This window comes from Ictalurus punctatus, chromosome 13 (genome assembly GCF_001660625.3).
Source record: "Ictalurus punctatus breed USDA103 chromosome 13, Coco_2.0, whole genome shotgun sequence".
NCBI lineage: Eukaryota > Metazoa > Chordata > Actinopteri > Siluriformes > Ictaluridae > Ictalurus > Ictalurus punctatus.
In genome coordinates this window covers 9,669,890-9,689,734 of record NC_030428.2, presented here as the reverse complement: position 1 = coordinate 9,689,734, position 19,845 = coordinate 9,669,890, and the positions used below count along the sequence as shown (strand labels likewise).

General features: G+C 42.2%; 1 protein-coding gene across 1 annotated transcript in view; it reads right to left on the bottom strand.

The window, feature by feature from the left end:
• reep3b (receptor accessory protein 3b) overlaps positions 1–19,845 on the bottom strand; it is a 33,195-nt gene that overhangs the window by 8,346 nt on the left and 5,004 nt on the right. Inside the window, exon 2 of the mRNA XM_017484223.3 lies at positions 9,230–9,302. Within this exon, the coding sequence (XP_017339712.2) occupies positions 9,230–9,302 (73 nt within the window). The remainder of the gene's footprint in view (positions 1–9,229; positions 9,303–19,845) is intronic.

Here is a 19,845-nt window from a genome sequence, read left to right as displayed (position 1 = left end):
AACATTGTCCGGTATTGTTAAGAGCAGGACAGTCCGTTAGTACATGTTTAACGGGAATCACACGTCGGAGGTTCTTCACCGTTCAGCAGGAAACAATGTGCACGTCTTGAGCGTCCGATACGGCATCTTGTGTACGGGGTCTGATCGTGTCTGGATTCAAAGGGAGGATTAAGGAAGTCGCTGTACAGATGAACACCATCGTGTACAATTGTGTACGTGAAGTCACTAAAGATATGAACTCTGCCTCGACACAGAATTCATTCACAACTTGTCACGTCTCCGAATTGCAGCCATCATAGTAGAAGAGTGCAACTTTCTGAATATTAAGAGCCTGGCGTGCTTACAAGCTCCTTTACATTCAGTGTGGGCAAACGCCTAATCACACAGAGTGGCTACCTAACGCAAATCCAATCACACGTCTCTTCCTGGCACGAGATGGAACACAGTCAAGTGTAACAGAAAAATCATTACGGCTGTGACTTTCATTTCCATCCCCGTTCTTCGTTTTCTCTCCGTCCTTGTCTATCCCCCCCTCGGTGTGACAGGGGCCTGTTTTGTATGCTCTGCCTCGCGTACCTCGTCTCGGCTCGGAGCGGCGGCAGGCTTTCACAGAGCTCCTTAGCATTTCAATTTCAAAAGGTAGCGCAGACGATCATGTGATCCCCCAGCCTTGGGCTGAGCCTCTCCGAAGTATTAGGTGATATTTTCAGCTTGGCTGAACAAAGTAAAACGAACCTATGTGCAGGCCGCCTCACTAGCCTGACAGGCAGCATCACGTTTAATTGCTGACCTCCTCGTGAACCTGCTCGGGGTTTGAGAACGATTGATGTATTGCGTCAGCCTGGGGGAAAATAAATAAATAAATAAACAAACAAACAAACAAACAAATAAATAAATCGCTGCTGTGTGGTGGTGACGAACTATCAATTGAAATCCGCTCGGCATTATGCAGGCACATAAAAATGCCTGTTCTCCTTTTCACTGCTAACAGCAACAATAAAAATATGACCTCAATTAGGTCAGGTGGCCTCCCCCCCCCTCGCCGTAATCCTCCGGACGTTCACCAGTCACCAATTACCCGGCGTTCATTACAGAGGTATGCGGGATGTAAGCAGAAGCAGAGTCTTCTACCTTACAGGAGGGGGGAACGTGAGAGAACAGAGCTTGAGAGCAGCAGCTGTGGGCCGCCGTCCAAGACAAGCATTCCTTTCCTGTCCTGTCCAACCCCGCCTGAGGACTCGCACTTACGGCTCCTCTTAAAAAAAAAAAAAAAAAAACCAACAGGCTTAGATACAACCTGGTTCTGCAGCAAGCCTGTGCGTTCAATCACTACGCTCTGTTCAACCCGAATATGAATCACTAAGCATGCTTCATTATTGACACAAACAAATTAAAATACACACGCATAAGGAAAACCATAGGTTAAACAGTTAAAAAGGCTTGCGCTTCTGTTAAACCGCCTTTAAACTTTGGTGAAAAGCAGTAATCTGGCAACTACCCTATTATTTAAAAAAAAAAAAAAAAAAAAAAGGCCAGAGCACAAAGCATAATTTGTCTGGCTATTTTGGAAATGATTTGAAGAGAGTCCTTGAATTACTGGTCTGCCATTCAGTCTGCTCTCAAAGACAAGTACGACCGCAGTCAGGATGTGTTTGGGGAGTTTAAAAAAACTGCTTTTGTGGTAGAATGCTCTTTCTTCTGTTTTCCAGTGCCAGTTAAATCTGGCCTATGAAAAGTTCTTTCCATTTGAACACGTAACATTTAAGGGAATAGCATAAACATCTGTAACCTTAAGCTGTGCTACATTGCTACATGCGACCAGAGAAGTCACACGTGTCACAAATGTGTCACGTTTGGGCTGGGGGTCAAATATCTGAGTGGGAGATTTTATGCAGTGTGAACAGCAACACCGCGAATCCACATCAATGTGGTTTTGAGTCACGTTCATCAGATTTGGGGTCATCCGAGCCAAATTAGATTTCATGTGTTTTCTCACCATGCGGTGGGTGTCAGATATTTGCAACAAGAACACAGCCGAAAAGGAGGACCGTAGATTGTACACACTTACAGTGCTGTGAAAAAGGGTCTCTCTCATACTACACTGTTTCAGAAATTAAAACAGAATCCAGGATGAAACAAAGGCAACCTGAGTAAACAACATACCGTTTTAAATGATAGTTATTTACTGAAGCAAAAAAAAAAAAAAAACGTTATCCAATACCAACTGAGTCTGTGTGAAAATGTATTTGCTCCCATAGTTAACTCCCCAAATCTATGAAACTGCATTCATAATGGGGTTCAGCTGGATTAGACACAATCAGGCCTGATTACTGCAAACGCTGTTCGATCACATCAACACTTACATAGAACTTTTTCAACAGCAGGAAGTAGGTTAAAAGGTCTTACCCAGGAACACACTATGCCAAAGTTGAAAGAAATTCCAGAAATGATGAGGAAGAAGGTGACTGAAATACATCAGTCTGGGACGCGTTACAAAGCTATTTCAAAGGCTCTGGGACTCTAAAGGACCACAGTGAGAGCCTTTATCTCCAAATGGGGGGGAAAAAAAACAAACAAAAAAAAACAACCCTCATGCAGCCTCAGGACGAGAGTTCCAGTTAAATGTTCACATCAGACGTCAGAAAAATGTGATCTCACGAACTTTCTTGCTTGGTTTCGTTGATGCCAGACGAGCCAGTTTGAGTATTTCAGAAACGACTGATCTCCCAGAATTTTAACCTACACCAGCCTCTAGAGTTTGTGGTAAATGGTCTGCACTTACATAGTGCTTTTACAGTTTCGCATTCACCCATTCTCACACACCAATGGCAGCAGTGCTGAAATGCAAGGTGCTAGCCTGCAATTGGGAGCAACTTGGGGTTCAGAGCCATTATCTCCAAATGGAAAAACTCTGCACAGTAGTGAACCTTCCCAGAAATGGCTGAACTTCCAAAATTCCTCCAAGAGCACAAAGACACGGGGCAAAAATGGCATCCATGGAAGAGTGGCGAGGTGAAAACCACTGCTAACCTAAAAGAACATTAAGTCTCGATTGAATTTTGTCAAAACACACCTTGATGATCCTCAAACCGTTTGGGAGAATATCCTGTGGACTGATGAGTTGAATGTGGAACTGTTTGGAAGACAGCGGATTCGCTACATCCGGCGTAAACCAAACACAGAATTCCACAAAAAGAACGTCAAAGCTACGGTCAAGCATGGTGGTGGTGGAGGTGTGATGGTGTGGGGATGCTCTGCTGCTTCAGGGCCTTCAGGGTAATTGAGTGAAACGTGAATTCTGCTCTCTACCAGAAAATCCTAAAGGAGGATGTCCGGTCTTCAGTCCGTAATTTAAAACTCAAGCGCAACTGCATTATGCAGCAAGACAACGATCCAAAGCATAGGAGTAAATCCTAGAAACTCTGATCCCCCATTATGGGAAGGATTTAGTTGCAGTTATTGCTGCAAAAGTTGGCACAACCGGATTTTAAAGTTTAAGGGGACAATTAGTTTTTCACATGGGTGATAGGTGTTGGATAACTTTTTTTTTTTTTTTTTGCTTCAAGAAAAAAAATTAACAACTGTATTGCGTCTACTCGGGTTGCCTTTGTTTTAGGTTGTATCTCGTTTCCCTAAAACGAAAAACTATCTAGTAAATCACTGGGGAGAATCTCATAGCTGTGAAATAATCGGCACACATCACTCGACTCCGTTTTACTCGGTGCGATCTGAGCTGAACACGGGGAAAACCTTGACGCGATACACGTCAGTTAGGATGAATTTCAGCAACTGTATTTCATATTTATGCCGTTTACTATGGCAACCAATCCACAAGCGACAATGTGAGAACAGTCCACTGTCAGTCTGTTTTGGTTACTTGTAATCTGCAATGCTCAGTCAAAAATAAAATAAAAATAAATCAATCAAGATTCGTCCTGCTATCTGAACACAGCTCTAACTTTTTCCTACTAGCTCCGGTTTCCTTCGCAGTTAAGCAATATGCTTGAACCGTCTGTGTATTGTTTACAGTGGTAACCACAACAGAAATACACAAACTGAAGAGTGAATCAGGGCATCACTATGAACATTCATATCCAATTTTAAAGCTCACTCAGCAAGACTGAGCAATGCCCCTCGCTGACAACAATCTTACACAATATTTTTATGGTGTCCCAGAAAAACCTTGTGGGTGGAAAGAGACTTTTTTTTTTTTTTTTTTTTTTTTTATTTATTTTTTTAAAAAAACATGGACTTTCAGTTTGGCTGTAATTAAGCTCACATGCAGCAGGATCACTGCGAAGCACAGTTTAGCTCAGAAATCCAGCTTAGCTCAGCACTAAAGTAGGCCCAGGCTTCTCTCTCGTTCATGCGCGCTAGCCTATAGAAATAGCTTCAGTCATTTTTTAAAAAGAAATCTTTGTGCGCTTGTGCGCGCACACATTTAATAGAGAAAGTGCAGAGTAATGTAGAGTAACAGTGTTTCTCAAACAGGGTACCACTAGGGGTAATTACAGGTGCTACAAAGTGTATTTAGCAGAAGTGGAAAAGATTTCAGGGAAATATATATATTTTTTTCCATAAATTAAATGCAATGCACTTAAAAGTATTAATATGATCAAATGGATTTAACAGCTTTATAATTAAATGCATCTTATTTCCATAGAGGAGAATGAGATGTAGGCTTGTGCAATATAATTTAATAGCCTCAACATGGTATTACAGTGCTGTAACGTCCAGGGACGTTTAATTTGATTCTAATTACATTACTAGCATTGCCAACTTTTATGCATTTTATACAGGAGCTCGGAAAAAAAAGAAAGAAAAAGAAAAAAAAATAAAAGAAAAAGTTTTGTTCTCCCAGTAGAAAAGGAGACGAGCAAATAGACGCATGTATAAAATCTGTAATGAGGTGTTGAATGAATATTAAGTGTCTGGAAGCCCCGCCCACAGTGCGCTGGGCTTTGCATGGTTTATGATTCCGAAATAAAAACGGTCATCATCGAAGTTAATCGTGACCGGAGTGTATCGTTACACCTCTAGTAAATTGCGAGTAAGGGGAGGGGGGGGGTGGGGGGAGGGGGACCTAGCAAAACTGCAGAAGAATACCGAGACGTGTCGTAAAGAAAGCATAAGGAACAAATGGTTTGACACGAATGACGATTCAAGAAGAGCTAAAAGGCAAACCAAACACGTTTCGAGTCGAATACATAGGAAACTAATGAATCGGACAGTCTCACTCAAAATATGTGGATAATAATCGAATATTCCTTTATGCTTTACGTTCTCTCTCTGACGGTCTGTTAAAGGAGTAGTTGGCTTAAAAAGATCAGTGAAACGGTGTACGCAGCCAGAAAAGAGTTTCAGAAACTCTGGTCTAATTCACTGGAGGACATCTCCCAGATTCCTGCCATAACGCATAATAGTAACACAGAAAAACCAAGGACAACAGAGACCTCGGCAACGAGCGAAAAACAATCTAAAGAGGTAATTGCTGTGATACCAGGAATATTCCCATAGTGACCGCAACAGCCTGTATATGGCTGTAAAGTAGAAAGAGATAACACTGGTGCAAAACAAAAACAAACAAAACCGTGAAACTGAAACCCTCTGGCAACCATTTTCCACAAGAGATTATTTGCGTTTTTCAAAATCAAACCAGAGGGGCTCAGAAGTAAATAGAGCTGCAACAACTAATCGATAAAAATCGATAATAATCCATTATGAAAATCGTTGCCAATGAATCTCATTATGGATTAGTTCGTCGGCGTGCGGCACGGGGGAGATTTACTCATTATGTTACTTCTATTCCAAAAACACGCTTCGGAGAGTAAATACTAAAGTTGTGTCCCAAATGACATACTATACACTTACACTATGCACTATGTACCCTACCGTCTAGTGTATGAATTTCAGGAAGGTAATATCGTCCCAAATAGAACACTAATGATATATATATATATATATATATATATATATATATATATATATATATATTTATATTTTTTTTTTTACTAACGAAGTATAAACTGCTTCCTAGGCGATGGCGTATGTCGTCGTACGCACGTCATGTGACACCGCTAGATTTAGCAGATACCCAGAGTCACCGACAACAACTTTCTTCAGTTTACGCTTTATGTCAGCGTTTATACCAAGCAAGACCTCGGTCACCATCAGACGGCGGTGTAAGGCAGGGGGGCATTTTTTATTAAACGCCGGAGAGAAGACTGTAACCTGTAAACTTTATAAAGTGGAGTTTGTGTAGCACGGAAGCATGACAGTGACACACGAGCATGTTTATATCCAAAACGCTCCACTGTTCAGTCGGCAGATTAATCAATTATGAAAATAATCGTTAGTTGCAGCCCTAGAAGTAACATTAACCTCTAGATAGCAACGAGCTGTTTCTAAATGATGGCAGTTCACAAACAGCACGTGTTTTGCTTTAATCCTCCAAGGTGTTTTCATTGTTCCATCCGTAATCAAGTTCATGTGTTGTAAAAATGATTCACATTGATGGGAAGTGCTCTTGATTGTCGCTTGTGGAGGCGAGTCATACGATCATTAGCACTTTTATACCACAGTGTGGTTGAATTCGCTTTCACAATAGTTCCGATGGCAACACAAAACACAGGCTTACGTCAGTGTGCTAGTAATAATCCACTTCAGCGTGGATTATTTTTGGATTTTCACCTATTGTATGTGTTGTACATTACTTAACAATACTCGGCATGTTATTACAGCGTACTGATGTCTAGGGCTGCGACAACGAATCGATCATTTAAATAAATCGACGAGGAATTTCATTATGGATTATTTGCCTCTGTGACGTCACTGCGGATGATTTAATACCTTTTTCATAGCCTTCGATTTGCACAATGGACAACATCGGGCAGAACGTGAAACATATTTTCTCGAAATACAGAGAATAAAAAAATCGGCCTTTAAAGCCGACCGATCGACGAATCGAAGAAATAATCGACGGATTAATCGACTATCAAAATAATCGACAGTTGCAGCCCTACTCATGTCTATATTCAAAACACAACATGTATGGATCTGTGCTTTTATAAATATCAGTACAACAATCACAGCTAATAGTGTGTGGGGTAAATAGTATATACAGTATTAAGAAAATAATCAGAATAAACAAATTAGTAAAGATGCTCGTTCCCCATTCATAAATAGGAAAAAAATGCTCATTATTACAGCAGCCACCGTGTTATCGGCTTACGCGCTGATCAGTTTATTGCTAATAACGATAGAAAAGCGTTCGCCCTATTGTGCAGAGATCACGAGCTCGAATCCCGACGATGCCACAGCCATCCACGGCCAGGAGTCCAAGAGAGCAAACTAGCCGTGCTCTCTGGGTGGGAGGGATAGCAAGCCTAAACATTGGGTAATTTTACAACTATTAATATGAGCGTCATATCGTGCATATCAGGATTTGACCCATATTAACTATCGGTTCAACGAGGTGTTCACTGTATGTAAAACACAGCGGTTTTGTTTTGGGCAAACGAAACGGGGTGTTATGTATGATCAGCCACAACACTCCAGCTCAGGCGACCATGCCGAGTTATTTCCCTGTAGATGGAAATAGTGATTCTCTCCGTATATCCGTGTTACTGTATCACTACGGCGCTGGGGCATGAATGTACAACTGACCGTTATTTTCATTCATACCCATTTGTATATATATTCAGTGGAGTAGCGTATCCGTGACCACATACAAACGCAAGCCAGAAAATGCAAACACGTGCATTATTTCGGATTTTAATGCATGCGCACTAAAACATCAAAGCATATTAAGAGTAGTCATTTACAGAAAAATGTGCAAAATATGAGAACTTGAAATACAACAGCTTCAGCAAAATTCAGCGTGTTGTCAGTGTGTGTGCGTGCGTGCGTGCGAGTCGAGGCATTGTTTTCTAAAAACGATGCTGTGTCGACGTGGTTTGCTTTAGCGTTCCTGCTCAGCACCTGTTCGGCTCGCTGGCGGTAAACACACTGAAGACTCCTGACGCAAATCATCAGCATAGCGCGTCAATGTCAGTCTGATACGGGCCTGCAGGCTGCCGCCCTCACACACCCTCAAACATGCGTAGGCTTGCATAAGAACACTGCCAGCTAGAACAACATGCTTCTCACATAAACACTGGTACAAAACAAGCTTCCACTACAAGCCAGAAGTCACCATAGGGTGCTTTCACACTCACACACACTATACAGCCAAAAGTTTGTGGACACCTGACCATCAAACCCATACTTGTTTGTCGAATATCTTATTCCAGATTTAGTCCCCCTTTACTGTTATAATAACCTCCACTCTTCTGGGAAGGCTTTCCACTAGATTTTGGAGCGTGGCTGTTTGGATTTGTGCTCATTCAGCCACATTAGTGACGTCAGGCACTGATGTTAAGTGAGGAGGCCTGGGGCTCAGTCTGTTCTCCAGTTCCTCCCAAAGATGCTGAGGTCAGGGCTCTGTGCAGGACACTCGAGTTCTTCGACTCCAACACGTCTTCATGGAGCTCGTTTTGTGCACAGGGGCACTGTCATGCTGGAACAGGTTTTTTCTCCTCAGATCCGGTGAAGGGAAATTGGAACGCTATAGCATATAAAGACATCCAGTACAGCATACGACGACATTCTAGACCAGGGGTGGGCAATTTTATCCGGAAAGGGCTGGTGTGGGTACAGGTTTTCTTTCCAACCAAGCAGGAGGCCCACCTGATTCCACCTGTTTAATCAGTTGATCTTGGCTTTCAATAGATTCAGGTGTGTGTGGCTTCTGATTGGTTGGAAGGAAAACCTGCACCCACACCGGCCCTTTCCGGATAAGATCGCCCACCCCTGACCTAGACCGTTGTGTGCTTCCGACTTTGTAGTAACAGTTCTGCGAAGGCCCGTATATGGGTGTGATGGTCAAGAGTCTACAAACTTTCGGCCATATGGCATATGGTTCGACTGCAAAGTGATTCGACACTCATTCAGACTCGGATAAAAAAAAAAAATTTTGGGCTAATAGTACACTTTCACACCCCTCCAGACAATGTTTTATTTGTATTTTTTTGCTTTTTGGTTCATTTAAGTATGTATAGTGTGAAAACAAACCCAAACAAATAGCAAACAAAGCAAAAGCGTCCATTTCGCTCTGACTCGGACTCAATAGGACAGTCCAATATGCGCTAAAGCGAGTCACCGTAACTGACTCGATGAGGCATTTACTTACATATTCTTTTACGTTTTTGGTTTTCACTGCTTTGTAAGAGTAGTACGCCGGGTACAGGGTTCCAAACAGCAGCCTGTGAAGCAAAAAAGAAAGAAATATTAGTTTCTTCGCATGACCAATTGACTGTCAGAAGTACAAGTGATGGCTATGTTTACAATAAATGATCCTTCCAGCCAGCCGCTCGGTGTCCCTTGTGCTCGAGAGCCACCCACTGAATTTCCTCCCACTGACTGCATTCAAAGATAAACAAAGAGTTCCTTTTCACCTCTCTGCTGAAAGCAGCTAAAAAAATAAACTATAAAAAAAAAAAAAAAAAAAAAACATAACACAACATCGCACACATTGGGGGAGTGAGCGGGAGAGAAAAGAAAAAGAAAGAATCTGGAAGAATACCCAACATGAAGCATAAGATCCAGCTCATATGGCTCAGCCTGGTGCGGTATGGGTTCAGCTGATCGGAGATCAGCTCCACAGAGAGCAGATGGGCCTGGAGCCAGACTTTCATCTGGAGGCTGCAGCTCTCGAGTCTCATTTACTGCGTTCCACTCGGCCAAGTTTGCGGCCGAGCCTGCGGAACAATGCATGGTGGAACGTGCCAGAGAAAGCAGCCCCCTCTGCCCCACCCTCCCCCTTAAAGCTCCTCGGCACCATTTAGCAATTATCACACGGTGTGCAGTTTCCCTGCTGCACCCACAAACCATCTCCTTTTTCTACGGGGATATAATGACAGCTGGATGGGAAATGTTCATTATTACTGTTGGGCTGATGCAGAAATTTCTGTCGATAATTACAACAGAAACCGATTATTCATGCTTTCATGCTGAGCAAACATTAGTGTTGTCCGGTTAAACACCGTAAAACATATGGATGACAGAATCGCAGTGATGCCACAAAATGTTACAAGCTACAGCGAAAGAGAAACAGCAGTGTGTTAGAAGATACATCATCCCGGTTGCGAGTGTGTCTGATAAGGCACATTTTGTTGTGCTATTTGAATTGCTTTTTTAAAATTCATTTTGGACGTATCTATTTTTATTTGGAGCCTACGCCAGACTCAGGTAGAGTCTTCGGAGACAGAGCCATAAAGCTTCAAACAAAACTCCCGGACTACAAAGCCTTTGTCTTCTCAACCCTGTTGTCTGGACCCGGGTCACAGACCACCTACAGCAGGCACCGGAGAGCCCTGGAACACCAAAGACCCTTACGAAAGATTCTGAGGATCAGCTTGGAGGACAGATGCACCAACATCAGTGTTTTGGAGGAAGCTTACATGACCAGCATCACCACAATAATGCAGTACCAACTCTGATGGACGGGCCATGCCATCCGCATGTCCGACACACATCTCCCCAAAACAGATCCAGCTGAAGAAAAGACAGCGAGCCACTGAAACATTAGAAGGACAACATCAAGACAATTCTGAAGAAATTCCATATGACATCTAGCAACTGGGAACACACTGTGCTGGAGAGGCGCTGCTGGAAGAAATTTGTGCTGGAAGGAGGAGCTGCACGTCATGAAATAGAACTCCACTGTGCTGCAGAGACAAAGTGACCGCTTCGCAAGGAGAAAAAAAAAAAAAAAAGGGCTCGACCACCACAACTCTCCCCTGCCCACACTGCACCAAAGTACGTGGATTTGGAGCTCTTTTTCAATGCCTTGCCAGACTCCTAGACATCCACAATCTTTTTTTTTTTTTTCCCCTGAAGGCCTTTCAGAACTCTTTAGATCTTGGCATGAGGACACACCTCAGTAATAAAGGGAACACCAGACACTAGATATGAGAGGTGTATAAATAAGACCGCTTCCACCTGCACTCCCTAAGCAGGTTCTCCTCACTGGCACCCAATCTTCAACCCCTGATTCTAATTATATGGATTTGAAGGGGTGATAAATGTAGGGGTGTACTTACTCCCCCCCATGAGACCGATCTGTTTTTTGTCCATTTAAATTGAAAATTACTACAAAACATCAATTTTATGTCATTGATAGAGGGCATCAACTTTATTAATAGGCACTGTTTCAAAAAGGATCAGAAGTTTGCTTGCCCAAATATGTCAAATTTTTTTTTTAAATAAATAAATAAATAAATAAATAAATAAATAAATAAATAAAAGGCAACCATTTCCATACGGTGTTCTTAACGGTGTACTGTAAAAGTTAATTCTTTACAGTTTGGCAGTGATGATTTTCCCTAAGTAGATTAGGATATAAATGTAGTGGTAAGGCTCTACAAGTCTTTCAAATGGAAATGAATTTATAAATGTGATTTTCTTCCTTTTATTTTAGCCTTCACTACTAGGGCTGGGCGATAAAACGGTATCAGTATTAATCGACGGTACATTTCTATCGGTAATGATAACGTTCAGTATAATGCTCGATAAAATGTAAACAGACATGAAGCTTGGTTGCATGAACAACCCTCAAGAGTGCGCTGGTCCTGGATCATAAACAGCCTATCATATGCCTTGATAAAGGTGTGCGCTACGAGGGACAAGCAAACGGCAGGTAAGTTGCGTATCTGTGGGGGTCGGTTACGTCATCGCCATGTGACGTCACAACACGTGAAAATGAGCTCAGAGCCTGCTGAGGAGACTGAATAAATAAAAACAAAAAAAGGACGTGTCAGCTCACCAGTGTGGCAGGTTTTTTTTTTAGGTTTCTTTTCGTCTGATCAACATCAGAACACCATTGTGTGTAAGCTTTGCACAAACAAACAAACAAACCATGATTCCCAGTCATGTACAGACAAACAAGCTGCGAGAGACTTGTAGTGCGCGTGCGCAGTGCTCCACATGAACTGCAGGGAAGAAATGTGACATTTTGCCGCTTTTTGTGATTTCTGTTAAAACGTCGCCTCTTGGCAGGACAGCGGGAGTCCTCAGAGCAGGAGCTCGACTCAGCACGGTGTTATCCGGAAGTAAGTGTTAAAGTGGACGTTTTATACGAAGCTAGGCTAACTATGCTAACAGGCTGAGCACAAACCAGAGTACCGGGACTCCCATTCTGCGCTATAACGTGATGTTGATCTCCCTTAAAGTTTGCCTTGATTTGTTCGACGTTTTTATTAACTTAGAGCTTCTTTAACACTTATTTAACCTTCATACAAGATATAAGAGAAGATATTTGTTCACATTCTATTTATAAACTAATATCTGAGGTTTGCCTTAATAAAAGTGGATGAGTTCAAAATACAGTGGTTAAATTCAAACCTATCAATAATTATCGATACAGAATAATATGAAACACTATATCGTGATCATTTTTTGAGCTGTACCACCCAGCCCTATTCACTACAACTTTATGTGTAGCTGAGATACACACACGCATTATAGTAGAAAACTTGTTGAGAACACATACACAAAAAAAAAGCATATTGGCAGCATTATCCCAGAATGCATCCTGGTGCGTCCTCACTTTTTCCTCGGCATGGGCATAAACATCGGGCAGAAATGAAACGAGGGGAGTAAACAAGGGGTGAGCAGGTAATAACAAATCAAGGTGCGGAACATGATGAAAGATGAGGCGTTCGGGGCCGGGAGCGCTAATCAATGTAGCACTGACGGATGAAGAAAGCCTGGAACACAAAGAAAACACAAAGTCGTCGCGCTGCGCTCGCTTTAGCTAGGGATCAAACCTAAGCGTCTCCCGCCTAATGATGGTGCCCTTAGAAACCTCTGCAGCGCTCCAGGTGTAACGTGACTGAAACGGATTTTGAGTCGTCTCACTCAAGTTGAACTTTCGGGACGTGGTTGTTGTGCCCTGCCTGCTCCGAGGCAACCTAGATACAGTGGTCTAATGTGAGGACATTGGTACTCAGCAGCATCGCTACCAGAAATATACCTGGCAGCTCAGCATGGTCTAAAAACACCGGCCCGTCAGTTATTCATAAAGTGACTCGGTGTAATTAGATACAAAAGGACCTCATGAACCTCACCGGTACCAGGCCTATGTGCATTCATTCTGGTGTGTAAGAAAATCCATGTACTCTAATCCCAATTAAAGACTGCAAGCTACAAATATATAAATATATACGAAGGGGAAACGATGAATATATTAGAACATGCTTGTTAACAGCAGCGGTATCTAGGACATGAAAACATGCTTGTGTTTCTGATGAAACGGCTTCACGTCGTCGGCTGCTGTGGGCGAAGTTAGCCTTAAGCTTATGATGAAATAGCAGGACAGGATACAAGCAGCCATGATAACACGTTATGAAATATACGCTTTCCAAACAGCCTGTAAGACCTCTTGGCACTTGCTTGAGCGAATGTACCAAGCTCAGATGCGTATTAGGGGGAAGAAAGAAAAGGGGGGGGGGGACACTTCCCCCGGTCGTCGGTTTCATGGCGCACATCCACAGATCCACCTTGGCAGCGGTTTATTTTGCTGTTGCTATAGAAACAACAGAGCCGCGGGGTTCCGACAATGGTGTTTGGTTTCCAGTGCGCGCGCGCGCACACACACACACACACACACTTCCAACCAGCAACGCAATTTTAAGGTTCTTGAATCTACAACATGCTTTAATATGGTTCCTGGGGTTAATAACGGGGTATTTTCCTCACTCGCTTGAGAGGAAGGAAAAAAAAAGAAAAAAAAACGACAATCAGCTTCCAGTGAGAATTTATTCCACCTGAATGGCATCTGAACAAAGGGACGTTTTTTAACAACACTTTGCCACTCAAGACTTTTCTGCAATCTCGCAGTTATGTAATGACATGATTAGACTTTTTAAATTTCATTCTCGTACACGGTCCACGATCGAATCCGAGCAGAGGGCGGAACGCTCTTAAAAGGCGCAAAAGATTTTCACCCATCTGACAGGGAGTCGTTCCAGCTGCGGATGCTGTTCTTTCTTTACGTGCAGGTAACATGATTCAGACCAAGCATGCATGCACGCAAGGAGCGTTTAGAGTCAGTGTTACCATAGCAACAAGTATCTTTCACAGTGTAGTAATTACCCACTGCTAGTCAGCTGGATTTCCGACCCCACCTCCCCCCCCCCCCCGGCCCCCGCAGACAGCACTGCAATGTTTTACCCAAGGTTCAAAGCTAGCATGTGTTTCCTTTGAGATCTGTGAACCCAGCCACCACATCTTTCCAAAACTGCTGCGCATGCTGTGTCACAGGGCAACTCAACACACTTACGCTATCATAGATCGGATTAGAGCTGCAACAACTAACCAATAAAATCGATTAGGAAAATCGTTGCCAACGAATCTCATTGTGGATTAGTCGGTCTACGCGCGGTACGAGGGAGATTTACTCACTACGTTACTTCTGTTCCGAAAACACGCCTCGGAGAGTAAATACTAAAATTGTGTCCCGAATGACTTACTATACACTTACACTATGCACTGTATACTCTACCGTCTAGTGCATGAATTTTAGAAAGGTGTCAAATATAACGCTAGCGGGTTTTCTACTAACAGGAAGTAGAAGCCGTTTCCTTGTCGACGTCGCTTGACGTAATGTCACGCCGCTAGCTTTAGCGGATACCCAGAGTATCTTGATGACTTTCTTAAATTTACTGTTTATGTCAACGTTACCTTTTATTAAAAAAAGTAATGCATAAACACTATTATATAATATAAACTAATATATAAGTTTATAAGTATTTATGCATTATTTTTTATGGATGCACAATAAGCACAGAATTAAAATACAGTCCTAAATGAATAATATATATTCTGGTGTGTGTGTGTTGGGTTCTTTTTCAGTCTTATATAACTGGACAAGCAGTTGTGTAAAGTTTTAGTCTGTGTAAAGTTTATATCTGTAACACTCAGTTTGTGGACTTTATTTTACATAAATTTGGGGAGGGGGGGGGGGGGGTCGCTTTAGCATGTGCTGTTTAATGTGTTCCAGACATGCCCCCCCCCACAGAAATTCACGGCAGTATTTCCATTTTACATAAAGCCTCATCCTGACAGCAGGTGAGTCTCCGATAAACTTCACTGAAAGAGCACGAATCCACATATATGCGTCAATCAGCGCACAATAGAAAGGAAGCGCGATAACTCGGACTAAAATGTTCATTTGGATCGAATATGTTGTTTGATGCGATATTTAGAAACAAAATCCATTGTGTTTTTTTTATGAGCGCTGTAACTAATGGGGTTAGAAATGTAATTGTATATGAATGTAAGAAGTGTCGTACATTTACAGAATAAAGAAACATGCTACTGTGTTCAGACGAGTGGACGTGTGTGTTACTGCAGGACATTCGACCTCGTACCAGTTAACACTTAGTTTGTGCTTTTGTTTGTGAAATAAAGTTAGTTTTTTTTTTTCAAAATACAGAGAATAAAAACCGGGCTTTTAAACCGACTAATCGATCAAACGAAGGAATAATCGGCAGATTAATCGATTACTAAAAGAATCGCTTTGGGGTGTAATGAAACATAGCTTGTGTTACAAAAACAATAGCTTGGTTTTACGTGAGCGTGGAAATTGGCCTGTTTAATCACCACAACATTAATTACCGACATTCGTCATATCATACCCATTCTATGCCATAGCAGTCAACAAGGGTGGAGCAAAAAAAAACAACAAAACACATTACAATCACAACTTCGATGCAATGCATAGCCTGCAACCCTCATTCACATCATCGTTCAGCTCGGTGTTTTCGCTGACTCGCTCGCCATTGCTGTGTTTACAGTTAAAGCAGTGGGAGAGAACAGGACATGGCAAGAAATGTCTTTTCCAATAATGACATGTCTAGGGATAAAGCAACAAAAAGGCCTCTCACTATCTAAACGGAGAAAAACCTGTTTGTTGGACGTTTACATTAGCAAACCGGAAAAGAACGCTGCGTTAGTCATCCCTTCTCGAGTCACAGTTACATTGTGGACAAAAGATGAATGACTTTGCTACACCGAGTCAAGTGGGAGCGACCGCGTCGTCATCAACGGTTAGAAATTCCTGACAAATTAGTTACTATTTGGCAAAACATCATCAAATGAATCCGATTAAAAGTACATATGGCCAATGCCTTTGCCCTATTCTACCCCCTAACTATCTCCGATTCACGCCAGCGGGGGCAAAAGAAGGGAGCGTGGTCAAAGATTCTCAACGCGCGTCACGTACACATGACGTCATTATGGAGGAAAGATCCCGGAGGCTGGTTGTGAATCGGCTGCAATCTCTAGCATTAACAATTAGTTGTTGTTTTAAAAAAAAAAAAAAAAATAACACCACATTAACGAGGTCAGGAATGCTTGCCTGGAGTCAAGACTGTAAATAAACTAATCACGAGCGACACGAAACTATATAAATTCCACGTGCTCCTCAATTTCCTAACGTAAATCTCTGTTCATGGTTTGATAGCGAAGACATTCATGACTTTATCCGTTTGGTGAGCTCAGATAAGTAAAACTAGGAGATATCGGAGAAAGCTGTTGTTGCTCTGCAAGTCAGACAGCAGGTTATTAAAGTTCATATAGGATACAAAACAAAACGCACAACACGCTTCTTTGGATCAATCTTAGAGCTGCAGACGGCATGCTTTTCGACAGAGATTTAAATGGTCAGGTTTGATAGTCAGAATCTATCATGGTGTCCACCTGAGATTCCAGGTACTATCGTCAACTCTCCCGAGCCTATTATGGCCTGACATTGTGGACACGCTAAGTAATTTGTTAGAATACAAAGTTCCTACAGGTTGTGCCAGTACACAAGTGTGGTCAGTCAGATCGCAGGCTTCAATATTTTGTAGCTTGTGGCTGGAAAGGTATACAAAAAGATATCGTTGTGGGTAAGCATATGAAGCTAATAATAATAATAATAATAATAATAATAATAATGTCAGTACATTTGCACTTGCTACTTACTTATTCAGTGCAAGAAAGCAAAAGTGAGCAATAAGGCAAAACCTTCATGATGCATATTAGGGCTGCAACAACTAATCGCTAAAATCGATAATTAAAATAATTGTTAGTTAGCCCTAATGCACACGTATCAGATTATTATGTGTAATTGCCTGAGGTTTTGCTAGCAACATTTTTCTATATCTACATTATAAATAAAAAAAACCTTAATTCTTACTGTATCATTTAGAAAGAATGAAGGAAAATATATATTTTTTTAAAAATAGATTGAAATGAGTAACTGAGTGGATGCTACAGTGACCAGGGATGGTTTTATAAAACAGACACCTGCCCATACTTGCAGGCAAGTTCCTGAAAAGTGTTAGATGAGGTCACGACATCACAATAATCAATCGCATATCCTCCAGCCCTACAAGAAAGCGAAGAAGGTTCCGTTCTTTGCCTAGAGCAGAGTCGCTTCAGGTGAGAATTGAAAAGCGGTGTGGAAATGTTACGGCATGCCCCTTCGCGTCTGGTGTGAAAGGGATTTAAGAACGGAGCAACTGATTAAGGACAACGTACGAGAGCCTATACTTCAGAAAGAGTGGCTGAAGAAGGAGAAAAGAGAAACTGAGAACCAAGAAAACGACTGTAGTCCAAATAGAGAGCAGCGGATTGTAATGTGAGGAAGAGTCAAGACAAGCTGTAGACCAAACAGGAAGAGGTGTGTGTGTTTTGCTGGGGTTGATGGTCTGTCGTGTCCATTCCTAGAGGAGCCTCTTGAGGCAAAATTAAAACTATCACGGACAAATTTTGTTGTGTTATTTGAAGTGTTTTTTTTTTTTTTTTTTAAATTCATTTTGAACGTCTCTATTTTTATGTCATTTGGAATGTTACCTTTTGGTTCAATCTGAATGTACATCTTTTATTTACTTTAAAGCTCTGCAATAATTTACTTTGAGTGTTATGTTTTCATTCAGCATTAATTAAAAAAAAAAAAAAAAAAACACAACAACTATCAGCCGATTAACTGGGTATCGACAGGTACTGCCAAACTTAGCGATCTGTATCAGTAAAATCCACTACCGGTCGACCTCGAATACAAAAAGTTATCACCACGTTTATCCCATCATGAAACATTTCTTTCCTGATGTGGGAGTGGTCTCTTCGAGGATGACCCCGCCCCCATCGACAGGGCACGAGTGCTCGCTGAACGATTTCATCTGGATGAAAGTGATGAAAATCATATGTTACAGCCTTCACGGTCGTCAGATCTCGATCCGATTCGACACCTGTGGGAGATTTTGGAGCGACGTGCTCTGAAACACAATCATCGAAACACCAACTGAGGAAACATCTTCTGGAAGAACGCTGTTCGGTGCTTCAGCGCCGTTCCAGAGACGTGTAGAATCTGTGCCACGGTGTTCGGGCAGATCATAGCGGCCCGACTTACCGTCTTACTTACTAAGGCACTTGGAGTTTGCCTATAATTTGTCACGACTCTATAGCTGGGACAACGTGTCTAGTTGCTTTATAAGGCGAGAGCAGACACAAGCAGCACTGTAAGAGGATGGATGAAGAGAAGTACAAACGCAGGAGAAACGTCGTGACTTGTTTTTGCTTCGAGAGATTTCCAGCCTGATTTTAGCAAACTTTACAGCCAGGAAACAAGTCTAGACATCTCCCAGCTAATGAGAGACTTTAGCGGTGCCTTAAGTTTAACATGGCCTTAACTTGATTTGCGAGACTCTGCAAGCTGCATTTTTAGAAGAGGATCCCACTGAGGTGGTTGACATTTTCTTACGATACACGGTATTAAACTGTACTCATATGTACAAAAAAAAAAAAAAAAAAAATCAGTTTGAAATGTTGTACATATTACGCGTTGTACGGAATATTATTTCCCAAAATAACAGGTGGTTTTGTGTAAATACCGGTAAGAAACTCTAGCAAGAGATAGAGACACATGCAGCCATTTCCTATGGACATGTGTGCCACAGAGCCAGTTTTCTGAGTGAGTGAGTTTTCTCAGTGGAAATCAAAAATAAAGACACGAACCGTGTACACCCACGAGCGACAACAGTGACGAGAGACAAACTACAAGCGAGTGAGTTGCTAGTGTGGATGTAGGTTGATGAAGTCCGGGCCAGAAAGTAAAGAGTTACACCCCACACGAGACGGTTTTCTGGATCAGAATGATACAGTAATGGAATATAATCGCTGCTTAGGCACACATCATATGCTATTAAGCTATAAAAGGGCAGCCAGACGCACTCTGAGGACTTAAGACTACGAGCAGTCCGACTGCCTCGACGACCTCTCAGATATTACGGCTTTGACGTACATAATCACCAGATATGAAATGGTGCTCTATGAGAGATAAGGAAACATTCATGTGTGCTCTCGGCTCTGAAGTCACTGCCCATTAGACGACTTTATATCAAAGCTCTATGCGAGTTCTTCTCTCTTATTACTCAAAGCTTTGCTCAAACATGTGTCCGGTGACGGCCGGCGAAACGTTACGCCGGTGCCAAAATACTACGACTCGCACGGCTCCTGCTCCAGATAAATAAATGTGCCGCACACCACCGGTCGTTCCCACCGAGCTTTTCTCCCCGGAGGAAACGGACCCCGCCGAGCGAGTTCTTGAAACAATTTCTGCAAAAAAGCAGAACCTCGCAGTACGCAGCTGCAAAAACACGACTGGCAGACGGACCTCCGCTTTCTGCTTTAGGTCAACTCAGAGTTTCCTGCTAAGAAACACTGACGCGCTCCACCCACTCGGCCTAAGCCAGATGGAGG